Raw genomic sequence first — 20,136 nt, forward strand, 5'->3', positions numbered from 1 at the left:
ACGATGGGCGATGAATCACTCGGTAGCAAACATCTTGATCAAGGATAAACTAGGAGGGGGAAATTTATCACTGTCCCTTTGTAATACTGTCGATCCTGGCAGCGTGGATATGGCGGCGAAGCTCGAACAGCACCGGGTATCCAAACACAAAATTGGACAGTACGTATTGTGCCTGAGAGCGAATGAATATTGAGTGAATATCATCAGTAGAGTTTAATCAATGACGTACGCCAACAACAAAGCCAGTCCTATGCTTCTTGCACAGAGAAAAGGTATATGTAGCTTCTAGGGCATGCACGACCAGTGCAAAAATGCAAGAGCTAGGTATAACCCAGGACGGGAGGTTGCACTGGAGCCAATACCCGAGCTTGAACACGGGCGAATAGTACGGAGACGAAGGCCCCGGCGAATAAATCGTATAGAAGAGGCAACCGAGCGCCACCACCGTGACCAGAGCGTCAGATGGCAAGTGGAAGGTCGTAACCTGTGGTGCGGTGCTCTGAGAAGTGTAAGTGAGAGTGTCGAGCTACAGCAGGCATACACACCATGCCCAGCGCCTTTTCCGCATCGACCTTCATGCTGAGCAGACGCGGCTTGACTTCTTCGTACCCAGCAAGTGGCGGGTCGAACTCGACACGGACCTCTTTCTTTGCTTCACCGCCGGATTTCGTGCTGTAGGTAAGAGTCATTCCCTGCATTTCGACAAACATCAATCACCATTCGTGAATATGCCTCCCCGAGAGGTGAGCGCTCAAACCTTCGAGTCTATGGCTATCATCTTAGCACTAGTCACATTCTCGCCAACTCTTCCCCAATGCCGCACGTACGAGACCAAGGTGTCCGGGTGATTCGACATGTACATGCAGAGAAAGCCAGACTTCGCCGCAACTGGGTCTGACATGGCGTAGCAAGTAGTAAGAGCAGCTTGCGGTTGATGATGGTTCAGCGGAGAACTGCGTGGTAGAATATCGTAAATAGAAGTTTGTCAACCCGACTGACTCCCTCGAAGTCCGAGCTGAGCGCTGATGATTGAGTTGAGCAGTTTACTAAAGGCAGTAAGCTCCATAGAACGTCGTGCTCTACTAAGCCCCAAACTCTAACTTGAATTTGATAGGTACTACTTATGTACTGTCTTGATGCGTGTTTTCTTACTGCCAACCTCAAACCCCGACCGTCGCGCCTCAAAAAAAAAGAAAGAAGCTTATACGGTAACCTTTCCATGTACAAAAATCGCAGGGAATTGTGGACGAACAAGTCGGCCACTTCGGACAAGTAACTTAGTCCTGCCGGTATGTTGGAGTCCCATGATCTGCAAACTATAGAAGTTCAGCGCCTCACATTATTGTTTTAGCCCCCAGCAATAGCCATGAGTCCCACTTTGAAAAGCGTGGATCGTCTTGTTGTCAAATTCATCGTGGATAACAGTGTAGAATGGTATAATCTGTTTCCTCTTCTGAATTTTGACGGCGATCGCTCGATCTGACAAGTACTGACTCAACTGACGTTGGGATCACGATTCCAGGTTAACTACCCTACCTCCTGGATTCACGCATGAGCGACCACAACATCTATTCGAGCAGAAGCCAGAATTGTGTGAGATTAGCGGTGTCCCTATCATCGATCTCGAGAAATACTGCTGCGGTGAATTTTGTTTAAACAAAGTATGATTCAACTCATACTGATGCCTCGATGACTACAGGTGCGCATGGATTTTCGGCCCTCATCGTAAGCATTATTTGGGAGCTATGGGAAGTGGATCCTATAATCATCGCGGGCGTTGTAGGAAACCCAAGTTGATGGTGAGACTCATCTGATCCTCTTCGACACCGGGCCCGACTCCCGCACAATGGCCCGCAACCTCGATGCGCTCCAAGTGCCCATCGAGCGCATCGAGCGAGTCATCCTTTCGCACTGGCATGCTGACCACAGCGGGGGCCTGCTCACTTTCCTCCAGCGCCGTACCTCCAGCACCTTACAGTCATCCCCTTGCATAGTCGACTTGCACCCGGACCGCCCGGTTTTCCGCGGCGTCGGCTCGCGCGCACGGATCCTCGGGCGTCTTCCCGCCGATCCGACGTTGGAGCAGATCGCCCGTGAAGGAGGGGTCGTAGAGACTCACATGGAAGGGCACGCTGTCGCAGGTGGCAGCGTGTGGGTGAGTGGCGAGATCCCCCGTGTGACCGAATGGGAAGGCGGAATTTTAGGCGGTGTGAGGTGGGTAGAGGAGCAGGGTAAAGGCGAGTGGGTCAAGGACGAGGTTGGTGCTGATATCCCAGGTGCGAAAGATGGGCATCGCTAATCATGATGTAGTTCATCATGGATGAGAGGTACGCTGTGGTCGATGTTGCAGGAAAGGGCCTGGTAATCTTTTCCGCGTAAGTCTCGCAGATAAACCTGTCTGCGGATTGGTGTCCAGCTGACACTGCAGTTGTTCGCACGCCGGCATTGTGAACGTTGTCAAAGATGTGATCACCCACTTTTCCCGACCGGTGCACATGGTACATGTTGCCAACTTTTCTGTCTCAGCGTGACTTACATCTCTGTAGATTATTGGCGGACTGCACCTCGCAAGCACCGATCTTGCACCACGCATCGCGCCTACGGTGAATTTCCTTGCGAAGGAAGTAACTCCACCTCCGCAGTTCATCCTCCCGATGCACTGTACTGGCTTCGGCGCAAAGTTGGCACTAGAGGCGGCTTTTGGCGAGGGATGCGTGCCGGCTGGCGTCGGTGTCAAGGTGGAGGTAACAGCCTGACATTGTCGGTGCGCCTGTATTCGTCAATATCTCTGCACGATCAGACAAACACGTTCTTGTCATTCCAAAGCGCTGCGCGATGTCAGAGCACGGACCCTGGCGACACCTTGAGCTCGGAGGAGCATATGAGCAAGCTGCTAAGGGTACGAATGAAATGTGGCTGGCATTTTATGTCTCATTCCCGGAGCTAGCGCGTAAAAATACTAGAAATTAAGTAACCGCCTTGAAGTAAATGCCAAGGAAGAAAAATTAGAGTCGCCAGTAACATCCACACCTCGCGAATCAAATCGCCACTTCTTTCCAGAACTCGGCATCCTCCGCATCCACGATGTCTTGTACGTCCTGCAGATCGTGTGTCTCCTGTTCGTGAAATTGCATCCCCACTACTGCATCTGTGACGGTCCCCTGTATTTCCGTGGCCTCAGCTGCGTCAGGGTAGTATGCATTCGCGAGATCTTGTGATTTTGATGGAGAGCTCTGGGACAGATGTCCCGCCACCCGTGCGCCTGCATTGCCGACGGCTGAGGTCACAGCATTAGTGACGCGACGCGTCGTGATAACGACAGACTGCGTGCCTGAGGTGCTACTGGGCAATGCAGTAGCGACAGATGCAGGAACGTGAGCGGGAGATGTTGTAGGTGAGTTTTCTGACAGGTGTCTGGTTCGCCAATGCCATGAATTAAGAAACATGATAAGCGGTGTCACACTTACGACGTGGTGCTGTCGCGGGTACCCTGACCACCATTCGCATAGTCGTCTCTGACATTCTTGCGCGACTCATCCGTCGCTGCTTCAACCCCTTCCTTCAGCAGCCCGTAGAAAATAAGCACCTGTTCGAACTGCGTGTGCAACTCAGAGAGCGAGGATCCCTCCACCAACACCCCTTCCGGAAGCGCGATCTTGACATATCTTAGTATGTACATACTCACGTCAGACGCTAAACAGAGCGGGAGCTTAAATGCTCACCCTCCTCGTTCTCCACCGATCTCTGGGGTGAAGACATACGCTCTTTGATCCCCTGCCAATGTGCCAAACACTGTGTCTTCAAACAGGGGAAAGGCGGCCCTTCCAACGGTCAACGCCAACACAGGGGTGCGACTTACCCCACCGGGTGCCGGCGCAGGTGGCGCGGAGACGCCTGATAATCGTGTCAGGACGAGCGCGAGCTCTCCTTCCCCTAGGAGAGCGGTAGAGTCGCCGAGTACATGGTAGGCAACGGCAGAGGGGATTTCGACAAGAATTTCCGGTGTGGCAGTCGGTTGAAGATCTACAGACATCTGAGATGAGTTTGATATGTGATATAAATATCGCGCAGCTATCAGAAGTTGGACAAGGTTGTCTGCGTGGATTGGAGCTGCGGTCAGCCTCCGAATTAGGGTCAATGCGGTCATAGGCCTACCTAACCCTACCGTAGGGGCAGCAACGTTCGATCCGCGGTGGACGTAAGTTTCGGCCTCGACGAAATAAATGCTGTTATTGACAGTAAAGTTGGGGAACGAGGATAGCAAAGAAAATGATATGGGATTGGAGAATTGTTATTAACGGAACAGACGTAATGCTAGCGGAAGCCCAACGGTAGAGACTGAGCATCCAGGAAAAACTGGGATAGCAACGAGATCCCTCCTTGTCTTCAGAACGTGAAGACGTCGGCATCGCTCATAGTTCCTTCTGCGAATGCTGGCGACTATGTAAAACCGCGACTGATCAGCTTGAGATATGCTTCGCCATCAGATGTCAACTCACCTTCACGCCTATGATCCTCTCATCATCAATCATAAAGCCGTCATAACTGTAAGGACCAGCTCGAGTTGTCACCGAGTATGGCAAGTAGGTAACTACTTCCGCCTGGAACGTATCGCCAGCGGCGACTCTGGTTGCTTCGCACATCACTATGTACTGCCCCAAATTCTCTGCGGGTTGGTTTGCGTCCACAGGATCGTTGATACGCTTCTTATGGACGTTAAAATCGATCACACAGAGTTGACAGATCGGGTTTTGCCCGTTCGGCAAAAATGGAGGAAGCACCACTCGCTGGCCATGAACGTATCTGCAAGATTCACTTGTCAGACTCATACTGCGAGCCAACAAATGACTCACCTCAGCCACTGAAACTGAACATTGTGCTCCATGAAACGGGTGTTCGCAGGACCCCAACTCTCCCATGGTCGCTCCACACATGCCCAGTTTTCTCCCGAACCAATATTTTCAGGAATCAAGGACAGAAAGAATTTGTTCTGGACAAACAGATGGATTTGTGGTCCACGCTGTCCATAATGTAGCGACAGAAGGTGCACTCGCGCCTCACGTGCAGTCTCAAAAGGCTTCCCTGCAATTGGCCCATGCACGAATGGACCTGAGTGCGATGAGAAGTGGTGCGGCTCCTGTCCGTGCTTCAACCTTGGCAAGTTCAGCTTCGCCACATGCGTCGGCACGCGACTGCGCGTATGTCCACTGAACGAGAAGATTTCCACTGATCCAGAACCCGCAGTGGCCGTGAGCATGAACGCCCTGTTCGATAGAAAGGCAAAGTCCCACGTTCCCGCCGGCAAGTCAAACCCGATACAGTACTGCCAGCATATTAGCAGAAACTGGACGGTGAATGCATTACGAACGCACCACCAAAATTTCACCCGTCATCCAATTCCAGATAATCAACCCCGGACCATGCACCCAGAAAAACATGCCCACGATATCGTCCACGATCTGGACAAACGAGCTGCCAAGGGAGAACGGAATCGGCGCACGAACCTCTGTCGAACGTGCCTGTGGGTGCGCCTTATTCGTGCTGATAGTACGGAACTGGATCTTGAGGAGAAAGCCACGGTTTGGACTACTGCGCTCATCGAGTCAACGGCTTGCAGCGACCGATGTAGCATAGACGTACTTGTCGTCGGCATCGACGAACGCAATAAGGTCCTGCGACGGATCAATCGCGAAATCGCGAGTCGCTATCCCCAGATCATCCCGCACGATGCTGATCGCAGGCTCCGAGCGTGTCGGGAGCCAAGTAGCGATAAAATGACGGGATCCCACCAGGTTTGAAACGCTCATCGACTTGGCGAAGACGCCGCCGACGAGTTCGTAGGCCTGACACGGTCCTGGAACGGATACCAGCGTCTTTTTCGTCCAGTCAAGTGTCCGCCACCTGCGTCGCCTGTCGAGAAGAAGGTGTAGTCGGTCCGCGGTCGTCATACGGCCTGGAGGACCGTCGACCATGCCATCTGCAGCAAGTTCAATGATGTACTGTAACTCCAAGGACTGAGCAACGATGTGACGGAATGTTTTGCATATCTGTGGAACGCGACAATCGTCGATCAATAGAAAAAAAGGTTAGATGGTGCTGGATAGCATACTCACAAGGTTACATTTCAGCAACTCCTTGAAATCGAGATATTTCAGTATAGCAATCAAGATTTCGGACGGTAATTTCCAGAGCTGCGCTGGCTGCATGATAGACTACAATGAGCATCGAGATTGTCAGCGAGGTGATGATGAAGTTGCCGTCGGCACGACATTCCCACGGTGGGAAATGCTGCTAGAGATAATCTATAACTAAGTCACTGTGACTGTAGTACTAGTAGTCACTGTTCTCATTCTGCTGTTCATCCTTGTGTATGTCAATCACTTCTGAAGGGAAACTCGCAAACAGAAATCGCCATGGCTGCTGGCAGGCACTGCTACTGTTACGCTGGGGCGTACCACTTGTCCGAGGTTCGTCGAGCAAGTACTAAGTCGTTCGATGACTAAGTAAATGCGAGTCAAGAATCAAGAGTCAAGAAGATCACACAAGGACTAAGTGATAATCCCGTGTATTGAGAGGTAAAGTAACCAGATCGAGACTGGGGTTCCAGTCGATGATCTCAGCCTTATATACTAATAGTACATGCTGAGTAATACATGCCAGTAATGGCTGAGTCAGTGAGTACCCTCGCGGTGAGGGATGAGTCAGTGAGTACCCTCACAGTGAGGGATGAGTCAGTACAGGCTCTAGACTATGAGGTCATGGTCTAGAGAGAGTCCAGATCGAGTCGAGAGACATCGAGACTCGAAGTTTCGGGTCAACGCGTAATCGTACAACGTAATCAAAAGAAAAAGATAGGTACTCAACGTACCGTTGTAACATAAGCCCCTTCCTATGCCGCCTTTGCCCTCAAAGGCATTCCTACGTATCTCCTGCTTCCGACGGTGTCACGCTGTTCATCGGAAACCCTTCAGTATACAATGAACCTGTCCCATCGAAGTCAGAGAATCGGGGGTCCGTTTGAGGGTCAGGGTAAGAGAACGCTACCTTGCGCGCGTCGTAATTAGCGTAGAAGTCATGGGAGTGGGGACAACCTTCTATCGTGTGGCCAGGTGCTTGTTTTCCACAGTAGTAGCAGCACATCCTGTTGGATAGCAACACAGGGCATGCGTTCGGGTCGTGGGATGCAGGGACAGATTGACAGATTACGCAAATGGAAAATGGGCAGGTATACTTTGGATGGGTATACTGTCCACAGAACACGCACTTGGGGTGTGGTCGTTGATACGCGATGTATGTCGGGATGGTTCAGTGTGGCCTGATGAGCGCTGTGGAGAAGGCGGGAGGAAATGGGGAGATGTTCCTTCCAGGCTCACTTTCTCCTGGATCTACGAGGGTCTGAGATGATTGATCCGAGTGTTCAGGCATTTCAGTCTGCACCGCATTTTCCGTGGTCATCGGGGATAACCCTTTGGCATGATGGTTGGGATTGTCGCTAAAGTTCCACTCTGATACGTAATCCGGAGGGGTGTTTGGATGCAACGGTCGTGCGATGGAAACACCATCATGAGTCGCTGCTGGAGCGGAAGACGTTGAGGTGCCTTCGAACAAATTGGATGGCTGTGGGGTAGGAACCGTCATGGAATCGAGATGTGATGGTCGCGGTGGAGGTATGGGGGGTGTTCCTTCTTGTGGGGTTTCCAGCGGCATATCTGTTAGAAAGGTAGGGAGGAATGGCTGCGTGGCGTCTGCGTCTAGCTCGACGAGTCGTTGATACGTGTTCGTCTGGGCAAACATCAAGGCTAGTGTTTCCTCCTGTGGCTGGATCCTATCTCCCATGCTCAATGCCAATGTCTCCATTCTCTCCGTGTATCGTCGCGCTCCTGCTATCGCGTGTTGCATGGAGATGATTTCTGATTTGGCAGCTTGTTGCGAATGGATGATCCTAAGCGCATACTGCACGTGAGAGTCGTCCAACACGGTTAGGGCTTGGAGATACAACTCCTTACCCGACATGCCCTGGACAAATCGTGAGCTCCACGAGTCAAGGGCAGTCCGTGTACTTGCAGAATATGGTGTGGTGGCTCTAGAACGTATGGGATTGATCGAGTCAACTATGCCAACAATGAAGTCTTCCAAGTCACCGATAGTCCCAATTCGCTGTGAGAATCGGAGATGGGCCCTAAGGTTATCTCGTATGTCATGTGCTGGTACTCCCCTAAAGTCTCTAGGGTGTGGCAAGGGAGTCGGAGAGGTTTCAGAGAAGTAGTCATCGATAACGGATTGCGCTCCAGATAATGGCATAGTGGAGGTTCAGAAATGGTGAAGGTCTATGTGAGCGATTGCTGAGATATGATGCAGGCGTCATCGCCTTTTGTATTCCCCTAGTAGCCCCTTGGCATTTGTCAGATTCGCTTCGGGTTCCCATGAGTTCTCAGCAGAAGCATATCCTTTCCACTTGACCAGGTATTGGGTTCGACCGTATCTTTGTCGGTGGTTTAGGATTGCTTCGACTTCGTATTCCTCGTGCTCTTCGATAAGGTCAGGCGGTGGTCTCGTATCATTCAGGCCGTGGATCTCCATTTCTTTGTAAGGTGATAGAAGGCTGGCGTGGAATACGGGGTGGATTCTCCATCCTCGTGGTAGGGTCAGGCGGTAGTCCACTGGGCCTATGGGTTCTTCAATAACAAAGGGGCCTTCACGTTTCGGAGCCATCTTCCGTGTCGGGTACCTGATGTTCAGGTTCTTTGTGTCGAGCCAGACCTTCTGACCCTTTGCGAAGTGTGGTGAGCCCTTCCTGATCCGTTCTGCCATATGCTGTCTTGCTAGCTCGTGCATGGCTAGGGCCTCATCTCGAATCTTCTGGAGTTCAGATAGCCGAGTTTCCACTGAGGGTACATTTGTCCTAGGGAGTACCGATGGGATTCCGTGTGGTTCGTATCCCATCATCATGCGGAATGGCGACATCTTCTGCGCTGAGTGTTCGCGTGTGTTATGGCAGAATTCGAGGTCCGGTAGTCGGTCTACCCATGACTCGGGGTTGTTACCGCAGTAGAGTCGGAGGTACACTTCTAGTTCCTGGTTAACGCGCTCCGTTTCTCCATCTGACTGAGGGTGGTAGGCTGTACTCATCGAGGACCTGATTCCTAATATCCTGCATAGTTCTTGGAATACGTGTGATGCGAATTGTGTTCCTCTATCGGAAATCAGTTTGTCTGAGAGTCCGAATCGGGAATAAACTTTTTCATGGAAAAGTTTTGCCATTTGATCCGCCGTGACAGTCTTCAAGCAAGGGCAAAGAATTACCCCCTTCGTAAGGTTATGGTCTACCACAACCATGAGAGAGTCAAAACCACGTGATACTGGTAGGTCTGTGATGAAGTCGACTGATGAACAGGAAAATGGTAAGGCATTCAGGGTTGCTGGTATAGGCATTGGAAGAGATTTAGTGGGGTGCGTATTGATCTTCATCTGTTGGCACCCTGCACATCCTTTCACATAGGCGCACACTGCAGAGTAAAGTCCTGGCCACCAGAAATCACGTCGGACAAGTTCAAGGGTTTTGTAAGAACCTGGGTGTCCCATGGCCGGTGTGTCATGGTACAACTTGATAATATCACGTCGGAGAGGTTGTACTGGGGGTACATATACACATCCTCGGTATTGGACAAGCCCATCGGTGATTTTCGAATCATCGAGGGCAGATTTCATTGGTGGTGGTCCTTTGCGCTGCAAGGCTTGGAGCGCATCGTGAACAATTTGGTCTTTAATCGAATGTGCACGAATATCTTAGTATAATTGTGTCGATATCGAATGCATGAACAATGCTTCTGGGAGGAGGATACGATCTTCATTATCATGATCTCGGTCACCCTTTCCAAGCAGCCGAGATAGGGTGTCCGACTGTATCATTTGCATTCCTGGGACGTGCACCAACTGGAGTTCAAACTGGGATAAGAAAAGACTCCATGGCGCTTGGCGTCTGTTCAGCTTCTGGGCTGTCCGGTAGTAGGTCAGGTTTTTGTGATCGCTGTGTATTACTATCGGATGAAGAGAGCCATCGAGGTAATGGCACCATTCTTCAAGGGTACGAACGATTCCTAATAGTTCTCTGTCATAGATCTCGTAGTTCCGTTCGGCTGGGTTAAACGATTTTGACAAATAGCCACATGGGTGGAGGTCTCCGTTGACATCAGTTTGTCTTAATACCGCTCCTGTAGCCACAAGCGAGGCATCGGACTCGATGATAAAAGGTTTCATCTTGTCTGGCATGAGGAGCATGGGGGCCGAGACAAACTTTGCTTTGAGCGTATCGAACACTTGTTGGCAGTTGGGGATCCATTCCCATATCGGTTTCTTTGCCATCATCGTGAGATCAGTGAGCGGTCATACTATCTCAGAATAGTGATCAATAAACTTCCTGTAGAAGTTCGCAAAACCAATGAATGCGCGGACGGCCTTCACCATTGTTGGTTCTGACCAGTCCTGGATTCCTTTCAACTTGATCGGGTCCATTCCAATATGGTCCAGACGTATGATCATCCCAAGGTACTCTACCTCTTGGGAGTCGAACGTGCATTTCTCCGGTTTGATGAACAGATCGTTTTGCTTGAGTCGTTCTAGGACTCAAAGCGTACGCTGTCGATGTTCTTCCATGTTATTTGAGAAGATGAGGATGTCGTCCATGTAGATGATCATCCATCCTTCATCGATCAGGTCCTTAAAGATTTCGTTCATCATCTTCTGAAACGTCGCCGGGGAGTTGCAAAGTCCGAAAAACATCACTGTTGGTTCATATAGTCCTCGATTTGTCTTGAACGCTGCTTTCCACTGATCGCCATCTTTGATCCGTACATTGTTATACCCGGATCGAAGGTCCATTTTTGTAAAATAGCGTGCTCCCTTGAGTTTGTCGAGGAGTTCTGTGATCAGAGGGAGTGGGTAGGCGTTCTTGACCGTTCCTTCATTCAAGTATCGATAATCTTGGCAAGGCCTAAGGCTCCCATCCTTTTTTCCCACGAAGAAGAAAGGGGATGCCATTGGCGATATCGATGGTCGAATATATCCTTTTCGTGTATTCTCATCTAGGAATTCATTGAGTGCTGTCTGCTCTTTAGGGGATAGGGGGTAAATCTTGCAGTCTTTTGGTACGAATTCTGATTTTAAATCGATAGCATGGTCTCATGCCCGTGAGCTCGGGAACCGTTCTGCCGCTTTCTTTTCGAAGACGTCTTTGTACCCCATCAGGTAGGAGGGGATGAGCTCTTCGAGCTTCTTCTTTGCTCCCCCTGCCTTTTGGATTGCTTCTTGTACCAATTCTTGTGATTTTCTGCTAGCCTTGTAGAGCAGCGTGTCCATGCCAGTGTTACATAGCCAAGTGTTTTGTGTGATACTAAATCGCCCAGATCGCGTATCCCTCGTTATCCGACCTATACAGGGTCCTGAGGTGGGTTTGTCACCGCCTCGAGTTGGGCATTCAGGGGTTGCTGTATCACCTTGCGGGTCAAAGATTGCCAGCACCGGTTCACCTTGGATATATGAGATAAGCAATTCGCTGTCCTCCAGTTTGATCCTGTAATCGTGAATTCCTAGTTCTGGGTCTCCTGGTTTAACTCAATTTTCCGGATGTTCTGGATCGTTATTTTCCCAGGATCGTCCATTATCGTCAATTGGTCCTATATAGGGGGCATTTGCTGCCTTTTTGACCTTTGGTTCGTCATCTCAGACTGTTTCGACAGTGGGTTTTCTCCAATCGTAATCTAGTTTCCCAGTTTCCCAGTTAATCTGAGAGTTCATTGCCTGAAGCCATGGTAATCCGAGGATAACCTCATCCTTTCCTAGGTTGGTAACGTAGTACTGGAATACCTTTTGTTTTCTTCCAGCCTTTGTACGTTTCCATACACAGTGCGTTGCATATCCTAACTTGTTTGGAGTACCGTCAGCATTGAGAATCCTAATCGGTTTTGGGAGTCTCTCCTGGTGGTACTTCATTCGTTTGACGAATGCTTTGTCCATAAACATTCCTCCAGCTCCTGAGTCCAATAGAGCGGAGATATCAGCACTTTGACTCAGCACACCCAAAGTAATAGGAACGTGTATCGATTTTCCCAGGAATTCACATACAATTACATTGGGGTGGTGAGTCGGTAATGACAGTACTGATGCTGTTACAGCCCGTCGGATCCAAAATCCGATCCTTCTAATTTCCTAATCCAGTCGTTACGTTCCTTCTGCATCTTTCGTAACTCCTGGAGTAATTCAGAGATGTCGCTGTCAGAAATGGTCATTCTTTTGACCGATGCGGTGTCTTCTTCAACGTCTTCTATCTTCGAGGTTGAGGGTTCCCCTTTGGATTCCTCGACTTGTATCTCTTTGCGCGTTCCAGAAGTGTTTCCGGAGTTCTTCGGCTTCTTCTTAGGACAATCACGCGAGCGATGTCCTTGTTGATGGCATTCAAAGCAGAGTCCTCCTTTGATGTGCCTGTCATGTTCTTCCTGAGACATGCAGTTGACATCCATGGCATTAGGGTCTTGTGTATAGACGGGTCCCTTCCTCTGTTGTTGCCCTTGCTTCTGCTGTTGTCCGCTGGGGCGACTGTTCTGGAATTTCATGTACATCTGCATTGACTTGGTTTGGTTGTCAATTTCAACTGCCTTCTTGTACCACCCTTCCATATCGGTGGGGAGTGGGTTGACATTCATGATTCGTTCGAGAAGTCGACGGGATAATCCAATTTTGAAGTAATGGAGGCGTGCTGGGTATTCCGTGATTTTGGCCTTTTTCATAAGTACCAGGAACAAGTTAACGTAATCCTGTACTTCTCCCGTCTGACGAAGGGATTCAAGGTCCTTCATCGCCGATCCCATGAGATCGGTCTCTTGGAATGCTTTGTTGAAGTCGATGACCCATGCGTCGAAGGTTCCATAGTCCTTCAGCTTTCCTAGGTCATCGGTGTGGTCATCGTACCACATCTCAGCCCATGCTTCGGCCGTTCCTCCTCTCATGAAGGACATCGCGAATGCGATCTTCTTCTTGTTGCTATTGTAAATTTCATCATTGATGTCGGCATACATCTGAACCCTTTGCAGGAATATCTTTGTTTTGCTCGTATCTCCCGAGAAGGGTTCGGGTTGGGAGAGTTTGAGCTCAGTTGGCTTCTGTGTCATTGTAGGAGTTGGGTTCAAAATGATGTGTCTGTGGACTGGGATCGCAGAAAAGGCTGCTGGAGGTATAAGCTGTGCGAGGATCGGTGCTGGGGCTGTTGCCTCTGCTTCTGATTCTTCTTCCGATTCTGCTTCTGCTACTGCTGCTGCTGCTTCTACTGCTGCTGCTGCTGCTTCTGCTAATGGATGTTCCGAGGTTATTTCGTCAACTCCTCATAGTATTTCTGCTGGGTCGATTAGTCGGTTAACATTTTGCCTTGCTGCAGTATATATCGCGAAGCGTTCTGCTTCGTTCGGATAGTCTCTGGTGAATTCCTCAAGAATTCTTCAGTAGGCTGCTTCATCTGATGCAAGCCTCCAACCTGGTCTCCCTTCTCTGATAGTTGGGAGGGCTCTGAATTCTCTCAATGATGAGCCTCGGTGGATTGGGTGTTCTAGGTTTTTGTCCCACCTTATCGATGAAGGTCTTGGGCAGGAAAATTCTTCTAGTCCCCGAAAATCCAGTGTGTCAATGTTTTCTTAACCTTTTCGCACCCCGGGTAACTCGCCCTGCTAGGTGTTTATCGGCTAAGGTTCGTCGGGTCTCTGTAAATGTAGTTCTGCTCTAAACCTGAAAAGGTTGAGCGGCATTGGATAGTCTCGATCTTATGTTATGCTGGGGCGTACCACTTGTCCGAGGTTCATCGAGCAAGTACTAAGTCGTTCGACAACTAAGTAAATGCGAGTCAAGAATCAAGAGTCAAGAAGATCACACAAGGACTAAGTGATAATCCCATGTATTGAGAGGTAAAGTAACCAGATCGAGACTGGGGTTCCAGTCGACGATCTCAGCCTTATATACTAATAGTACATGCTGAGTAATACATGCCAGTAATGGCTGAGTCAGTGAGTACCCTCACAGTGAGGGATGAGTCAGTACAGGCTCTAGACTATGAGGTCATGGTCTAGAGAGAGTCCAGATCGAGTCGAGAGACATCGAGACTCGAAGTTTTGGGTCAACGCGTAATCGTACAACGTAATCGAAAGAAAAAGATAGGTACTCAACGTACCGTTGTAACAGCTACCGACATAAGATATGCCTCATTCATACACGACTACTACCACGTGGCCGGTGTTGTCAATTCTCCTCCTCGCACCTCGATGCTCTGAAGAATCGGTTCCCACACGATTTTAGCTATGGCAAATACCATAATTTCTGCCGGAACCGATTTTCTTTAATTGATGTTGTTGTCAAAGAGAATGCAAATCAGTTGCCACGTGGAGTGGTTGCATATGAATGAGGCATATCTTACTAGTACTGTACTTGTCTTCTACTGAATAATCCTAGAATGCTAACGATATCATAGGTACCCGCAAAACAAAAAAGCACAAAGCAAAACAAAGAACTGACAGACAAAGCCAAACAGAATTACCCATGTCACCACATCTCCAAAGTGACACTACAATTGTCATCATGTATGTCCCGCTACACTGGAATACAGGTGTTCAAAGTGATCAGACTGATTGCTAAGTTGAAATTGAGACAAGCAGACGAGACTTACGACATTCACAGCCATATGCTAATAGCCATTTCCTTGGCCTATAAGATAGTTTAGGATTTTCTGGATCCGAGCAGGAAGCACATCAGCAGCCTGGATCTCGAAATCCTGGTTGTAATAACGTATCAGGCGGAGAATTTTGTTGTGGTCAAGATCACTGATATCTATCACGTCCCATAGAACAGTGCCAACATTTCCCACTGCCACTTCAGGAACAGTGTTACGACCTTGAGGGAGAAGTTGCTGAGCAAGTGCGAGACCGTCACCAGCAATCTGTAAAATAACCATTGAGCGGAAATGCTTTGCACGGTGTCTCACATGCTCGTACCACTTTGAGCGGAGATGCATATCTGTAAAGGCCAGTGTTCGCTCGCATCATATGAGCATTCTTCTTTACAATGGTCATATTCTCTTGGCGAGCCTCGATTCGGGGGAGTGCCTCCAGGCTTGCTTCGAGTCGGACATTGGATTGCACGAGAATTTCGATTTTGTCACCGAGAGATTTCATTTGGTCCATGAGGGTCTTCATTTGGTCTTGAGACTCAGTCCGCGCCACCGCAACCTTTTCCTCGAGTGAATCCAGGCGAGCATCGACGCCCGTGAGATCCCGAAACTTGAATTGAGAAGCTAAGTATATGCAATTAGTCAAATAAACAGGTCATTGAGGATCATAATAACGAACTGATATCACGCAATGTATAGACCTGGTCCTTGGCAGTTTGAATGACGTCCTCCGTTATAGTTTCCTCATAATCTGGGGAACGGGATGTCAGCTGCGTGTGGGGCCAGAAAATTCTCATACCTTTCGTTCCTTCAAGAACGCGAATGATGTCTTCAGCTTGTTTGACTGTGGCAGAGGTGATTTCGCTGTCTTGAGGCACTTCGAGGTCCAGTGATAGCTTGGTAACAAGTGGGAGAGGAATATCAGGATGAAATGTCGCAATAGAGGCAATCTCAAAGGGTGCGTGAATAACTTCCATCGTCGTTGATGGAGGTGGTGGAGTCTGGTACTAGGTTCAAACCACTGAGAACACGATCACATGACAGCAGTGGATATCTGGTTTGTCGCGCGCGTGGCACTGGTAGCAACTTGCACCACATCCGTTTGCTCCTTGGCAGGAATTCAAGTTCGTGTAAACAGTATTCAACGAGGAATCTTTTACTACTTGGTATACCTTGCTGCTTTATTCCGTTGGCTATGTCATCTGAACGCATAAATAATAGCCATCTCCCGCACCCATATAATCGCTGATCGTGTTTTGGGACGGGAAACACCGACTTCGCCACACTTACGCGCAAATCATTGATGAAAAAATGCAGGACGCATTAGGAGCTGACATTGTGCCTTCCACCCCCACAACGCAATCTTTGGTGAACTAGGTGTGCTCATTGTGGGATTGCAGGCATTCCCGTTTACAATTTGCCGACGGGGATAACCCTGGACATATTCCGTTTAGTAGCATCATTCGGCCCCTACATGGAATGGACCAAGCTCTCTGAAGTTTGCCCCACCTGGCGCACCGTCGCAGTACAATCTCCCATTTCGTGGACGAGTATCAGTGTCGCACAAGAAGGTCTCCGGTTCCACAGGTTGTGCTTGGAGCTCTCCGGGAAAATGCCGCTCGATATCTTCGCCGGGGATTTCGACTTCTCTGATGTATATGGGGAATCCCACTCGGACACAGCTTTGGAGTCCGGTAATTGTATTGTGGATGTAGCGATGGTCGTCGATATCATTTCGAAGTACTCCCACCGCATCCGTATTGTGAGGCTTCCCATACCCGAATCCGAATCCGACCTCGAGATGCTTGTGGCATCACTGAATACCACTATGCCCTTACTTTCAGTTCGTGCCTTGGGCAGTGGGGAGACCTATATCCATGCTTCAGAGCCTGAGGCATCCTTCACCCCTGCTCCACTTGTGCACCAATATCCTTCTCTTCACTCCTTGACACTGGAACGCATTGGGATTCCATGGGATTCACCGATCCTTACTTCATTGGTTGGCTTAGAGCTAAATCTAATCCAGCGGCCATCATCTATGGAGGTGTTTCTCGAAATTCTCGACGCCTGTCCGCGCTTGCAGAGACTAGTAGCCTTTGCTCCCGGTTTACACCCAAAGTCAAGGAAAACAAATCTCCTGGATGATTTTGAAGATGACTGTGGCTCCAACACGAACAACGACGAGCCCCAGTATCCTCCACCCACTCGCACTGTTGCGCTCCAGCACATGCGCGACTTCCGGATGGAGGGTGAACTACAAGAAGTTGCGTGGGTGCTCGCACATCTAGCTCTTCCCAGCCACGCGTCAACTTCGATGTCCTTTAGAGGATGGCATTGAGTACGATGTTATTCCCAACATTGCTCATGCTATCCCAAAGGACAAGACATTGTTGCCCCTTTTCTCGGAAACTCGATCCGTCCGTATCTATGTCACCGACGTCTATCTCGAAGTCCGCGGCTATACCGTTGATTGTTCTGTCAGCGACAATATCACCGCGTCGTTGATTTTGCACTTCTCGGATTACATAGCGGACCGAAGTACGGCCTATCTCCTTCCTGTCGTCACAGTCCAGGTCGCGCAGCTCTTCTCTTCGTCGCTAATAGTCCATTGGGAAATGCTCGGGGTGAGTCCATGGGGTGGATCATATTTGACGCCGAATGTTGATCTTTCGGAGCAGGATTGGGAGAAGATATTTTCTTTTCTTCCGCTGCTGGAGCATCTCAAATTAAATATCGCGAATGGCGTCAACTGTGAAATCAAACCGCTGTTCAAAATTTTGCTCCCGTCTTTCACAGATGAAAAGCTCTTCTGCCCGCGCCTGAAGACGCTATTCGTTGAGATCAGAGGCAATTTCTATCCGAAAACAGCAAAGTTTACTCCTATTGTGGACGGGCTTGCCTTCCGTTCATCTCTAGGGACCCCTCTACACTCGTTATCGCTTCCGTCCTATTGCCCGACTTCGAAGAAACTTGTCGGGAGGCTCAAGTCGTTGGTTGGCACTGCCTTGGAGCTCTCTCAATCGCGCATCAATAGAAACTGAAGCATCTCGTTGACGGCACGAGGTGATGTCTACTCGAAATTCGCACCAACGTTGCTCATACCTACGTTATCCCAGAGTCGTGGTTTATCTGCTTTTGATGTGATATTAGACTTATATACTTTCAAAGCCTCGCACAACTTAAAAAATCCGGCGATCTGACGTAGCAATCCATATGACCCGCAGTGTCATAGTGTACTGCGTGCCATGCATGGCTCCTAGGCCTTATGTTGTTGAGATACTCTCACTCGCAATCAAAATTAAATTGAGATTATGATACTCTGAATCTGAAGTATAAATCCGAATATATGCACTGACGGATGTCGCGTCTTGTCACGTTCTATGCGTCCTGTTACGCGTCACGTCCGAGTCGATGCCGCCTGCCACGCCTGTGGTACGGTCTGTTCATCTGTTCTCTGTTCTCTGTTGCCAACGACATCCACTCCTGCCTGGTCAGGAGCCACTGCACCTTTGAACTATCACCGTACGTTGTTCTATATCTTATTATATATTGTACTAACTAGACAGTTACGTCGCACTTCCAGCTTCTATTTTCCAGATTCGACGCTTTTACGGCGATAGTATCGGAATGGAACTCGGTGCTTAACCCAGTGAGTTTAAATGCATTCTGAAAAACCAAAATTGGGGTTTAAATTTGTCCCGTTGCAGGCACTCGCAACGGTTAATATGCCCGGAGGTCACAAAAACAAAAAGATGAACGCGCCTAATGCTCGTAGCGGCACCGAACTACGCGAATCAATAGCAACAGGTTCTGCGAGCGCACTCTCTGCAGAGCTCCTTTCAAGGATATTTTACCTCTTCTCTGTCGAAGTCGTCGAAGATCTGGAGTGGACGGGGGTCCTCAAAGTTTGTCGTCACTGGCGGTTGGTGGGCCTAAGGACGCACGCGTTGTGGACAAACATCAACTTAATCCACGGTCTCTCTTTCATGAACATCTGTTTGCGGCGCTCAGGAAGCATGTTGGTCAATGTCTTCGCCGAGGAGGACGATATCATCCCGGATCTTACTGACATCATCGCTTATGTCGCCACTCATGCTCATAGAATCCGCAGCTTGCGCTGGGAGGCCGAAGGCATAGAAGCTCTTGTGCAGAGTCTCAATTTCGTCATGCCACACCTTACCCACCTTACTCTCGGCGCCGAAAATGGTGACGACGTCGTCCGTGATCATGTTTGGAAATCTAGTCGCGATTTGTTTCCTTGCCTCCGTTCGCTCTCGTTGTCCGGGGTTGATATGGAATGGAGCATCCTGAGCTTCACCTCCCTTGTCGGCCTGCAGCTGGGAAGGCTCACAAGACCTAAATCAATGGACGATTTTCTGCATTTGTTACAAGCCTCTCCGAACCTCGAGACGTTGCATGTGGACTACTCTGCGCCCAGTCTGGTGAAGAACCTAGAGGATATGGATGTATGTGAGGATGAGCCAGATATTCCTCCACCAGCATGGAATCTACCACTTCCGAAGTTGCAACAGCTCCGCCTTCAAGACACTACGTTCAATGTCAAGTGGTTGCTCTCGCACCTATCCATACCTTCCAGCACGACTCTCTCATTCATCTATCCTCTGGAGGTTGGCACAGAGGAGTACGTCGACGTTGACATCATCTCTCAGGCCATTCCGAAGGACGGATCTTTGTCGCCTATTCTTTCGCTGATACAACGACTAAAAATCGTTGTCCAAAGGGGAGGGGTATATCTCGACGGATTCGGTGGCACCGAACTCGAGAAACCGAAGTTGATAATGCGTTTTGAAGACGACTTCGAGCGCGATATCGAATATCTCCTTCCTCGTGTCCTCCGAGAGCTCGGACATGTCTTCCGCTCCTCCCCTATAGTGGTTCTGGAAATCGCTGGCGACCTTTCTTTGGATGAAAATAGTTGGAGGAAGACGCTCCAGTGCTTTCCCCAACTGGAGCACCTTGAATACAATGGTGATACCATAGGGTTATTCAAGGCGCTCGGTTCGTCCCCGGCATCACCGCAGACACAGGAGAAGATTATTTGTCCACAGCTGAAAAGGATACATGTTGTCTCCGGGATGTGGAAGGACACTGTCAGTGCGATGCATACCGGTCTTGCATACCGCGAAGCCCAAGGGATGCGTTTGGAGTCACTTTCCGTGCGTCCTCGAGTCCGACTAAACAAGAAGGACTTGGCAAATCTCAAAAGCGTAGCTGTCGGTATTCTGGATATAGAACTTGACCAATAATTCAGTGGGTAACTACTTTTGGACAGCAGGGCCTCTGAGGTGACAGCCTCCATTCTAGGACTGTCGAAATCTATAAACATGTACCATTATTAAATAGCACGGCACGGTAGATTCCACTCGAATTCGATGATACACGCCATCCTCAACATTGACGTTGGAAGGACCATT

At 49.4% G+C, this 20,136-nt stretch overlaps 12 protein-coding genes across 12 annotated transcripts; 3 read left to right on the forward strand and 9 right to left on the reverse strand.

Moving 5' to 3' along the window:
* Positions 1 to 67: 67 nt before the first annotated feature.
* Positions 68 to 901, reverse strand: SCP_0805960 (hypothetical protein; the record flags this gene model as incomplete). The annotated part of the gene is made up of 4 exons (XM_027761184.1): positions 68 to 172; positions 230 to 499; positions 546 to 692; positions 758 to 901. The coding sequence occupies 4 exons, from the start codon at positions 899 to 901 to the stop codon at positions 68 to 70; spliced, it is 666 nt and encodes a 221-aa protein (XP_027616985.1).
* Positions 902 to 1,136: 235 nt separating this feature from the next.
* Positions 1,137 to 2,756, forward strand: SCP_0805970 (metallo-beta-lactamase protein; the record flags this gene model as incomplete). Its single annotated transcript, XM_027761185.1, has 8 exons — positions 1,137 to 1,289; positions 1,352 to 1,434; positions 1,523 to 1,641; positions 1,700 to 1,725; positions 1,784 to 2,257; positions 2,311 to 2,375; positions 2,429 to 2,498; positions 2,547 to 2,756. The coding sequence occupies 8 exons, from the start codon at positions 1,137 to 1,139 to the stop codon at positions 2,754 to 2,756; spliced, it is 1,200 nt and encodes a 399-aa protein (XP_027616986.1).
* Positions 2,757 to 3,038: 282 nt separating this feature from the next.
* On the reverse strand, positions 3,039 to 4,033 carry SCP_0805980 (hypothetical protein; the record flags this gene model as incomplete). The annotated part of the gene is made up of 3 exons (XM_027761186.1): positions 3,039 to 3,414; positions 3,468 to 3,665; positions 3,723 to 4,033. The coding sequence occupies 3 exons, from the start codon at positions 4,031 to 4,033 to the stop codon at positions 3,039 to 3,041; spliced, it is 885 nt and encodes a 294-aa protein (XP_027616987.1).
* Positions 4,034 to 4,386: 353 nt separating this feature from the next.
* On the reverse strand, positions 4,387 to 6,206 carry SCP_0805990 (hypothetical protein; the record flags this gene model as incomplete). The annotated part of the gene is made up of 6 exons (XM_027761187.1): positions 4,387 to 4,440; positions 4,500 to 4,803; positions 4,854 to 5,323; positions 5,373 to 5,589; positions 5,641 to 6,047; positions 6,114 to 6,206. 6 exons carry the CDS (start codon positions 6,204 to 6,206, stop codon positions 4,387 to 4,389), a joined length of 1,545 nt encoding a protein of 514 aa, XP_027616988.1.
* A 1,099-nt stretch (positions 6,207 to 7,305) lies between these two features.
* SCP_0806000 (hypothetical protein) lies at positions 7,306 to 8,301 on the reverse strand (the record flags this gene model as incomplete). Its single annotated transcript, XM_027761188.1, has 1 exon — positions 7,306 to 8,301. One exon carries the CDS (start codon positions 8,299 to 8,301, stop codon positions 7,306 to 7,308), a length of 996 nt encoding a protein of 331 aa, XP_027616989.1.
* A 60-nt stretch (positions 8,302 to 8,361) lies between these two features.
* Positions 8,362 to 9,129, reverse strand: SCP_0806010 (Transposon Tf2-12 polyprotein; the record flags this gene model as incomplete). The annotated part of the gene is made up of 1 exon (XM_027761189.1): positions 8,362 to 9,129. One exon carries the CDS (start codon positions 9,127 to 9,129, stop codon positions 8,362 to 8,364), a length of 768 nt encoding a protein of 255 aa, XP_027616990.1.
* Positions 9,130 to 9,786: 657 nt separating this feature from the next.
* On the reverse strand, positions 9,787 to 10,365 carry SCP_0806020 (hypothetical protein; the record flags this gene model as incomplete). Its single annotated transcript, XM_027761190.1, has 1 exon — positions 9,787 to 10,365. One exon carries the CDS (start codon positions 10,363 to 10,365, stop codon positions 9,787 to 9,789), a length of 579 nt encoding a protein of 192 aa, XP_027616991.1.
* Positions 10,366 to 11,178: 813 nt separating this feature from the next.
* Positions 11,179 to 11,355, reverse strand: SCP_0806030 (hypothetical protein; the record flags this gene model as incomplete). The annotated part of the gene is made up of 1 exon (XM_027761191.1): positions 11,179 to 11,355. The coding sequence occupies one exon, from the start codon at positions 11,353 to 11,355 to the stop codon at positions 11,179 to 11,181; it is 177 nt and encodes a 58-aa protein (XP_027616992.1).
* Positions 11,356 to 12,164: 809 nt separating this feature from the next.
* Positions 12,165 to 13,163, reverse strand: SCP_0806040 (hypothetical protein; the record flags this gene model as incomplete). The annotated part of the gene is made up of 1 exon (XM_027761192.1): positions 12,165 to 13,163. One exon carries the CDS (start codon positions 13,161 to 13,163, stop codon positions 12,165 to 12,167), a length of 999 nt encoding a protein of 332 aa, XP_027616993.1.
* Positions 13,164 to 14,719: 1,556 nt separating this feature from the next.
* SCP_0806050 (hypothetical protein) lies at positions 14,720 to 15,678 on the reverse strand (the record flags this gene model as incomplete). The annotated part of the gene is made up of 4 exons (XM_027761193.1): positions 14,720 to 14,971; positions 15,027 to 15,325; positions 15,381 to 15,452; positions 15,501 to 15,678. The coding sequence occupies 4 exons, from the start codon at positions 15,676 to 15,678 to the stop codon at positions 14,720 to 14,722; spliced, it is 801 nt and encodes a 266-aa protein (XP_027616994.1).
* A 497-nt stretch (positions 15,679 to 16,175) lies between these two features.
* On the forward strand, positions 16,176 to 17,742 carry SCP_0806060 (hypothetical protein; the record flags this gene model as incomplete). The annotated part of the gene is made up of 3 exons (XM_027761194.1): positions 16,176 to 16,950; positions 17,000 to 17,325; positions 17,380 to 17,742. 3 exons carry the CDS (start codon positions 16,176 to 16,178, stop codon positions 17,740 to 17,742), a joined length of 1,464 nt encoding a protein of 487 aa, XP_027616995.1.
* Positions 17,743 to 18,426: 684 nt separating this feature from the next.
* Positions 18,427 to 19,968, forward strand: SCP_0806070 (hypothetical protein; the record flags this gene model as incomplete). The annotated part of the gene is made up of 1 exon (XM_027761195.1): positions 18,427 to 19,968. One exon carries the CDS (start codon positions 18,427 to 18,429, stop codon positions 19,966 to 19,968), a length of 1,542 nt encoding a protein of 513 aa, XP_027616996.1.
* Between the last annotated feature and the right edge of the window lie 168 nt (positions 19,969 to 20,136).

The sequence above is a fragment of the Sparassis crispa genome, assembly GCF_003851025.1.
Source record: "Sparassis crispa DNA, contig_000007F, whole genome shotgun sequence".
In the NCBI taxonomy this organism is placed as follows: domain Eukaryota; kingdom Fungi; phylum Basidiomycota; class Agaricomycetes; order Polyporales; family Sparassidaceae; genus Sparassis; species Sparassis crispa.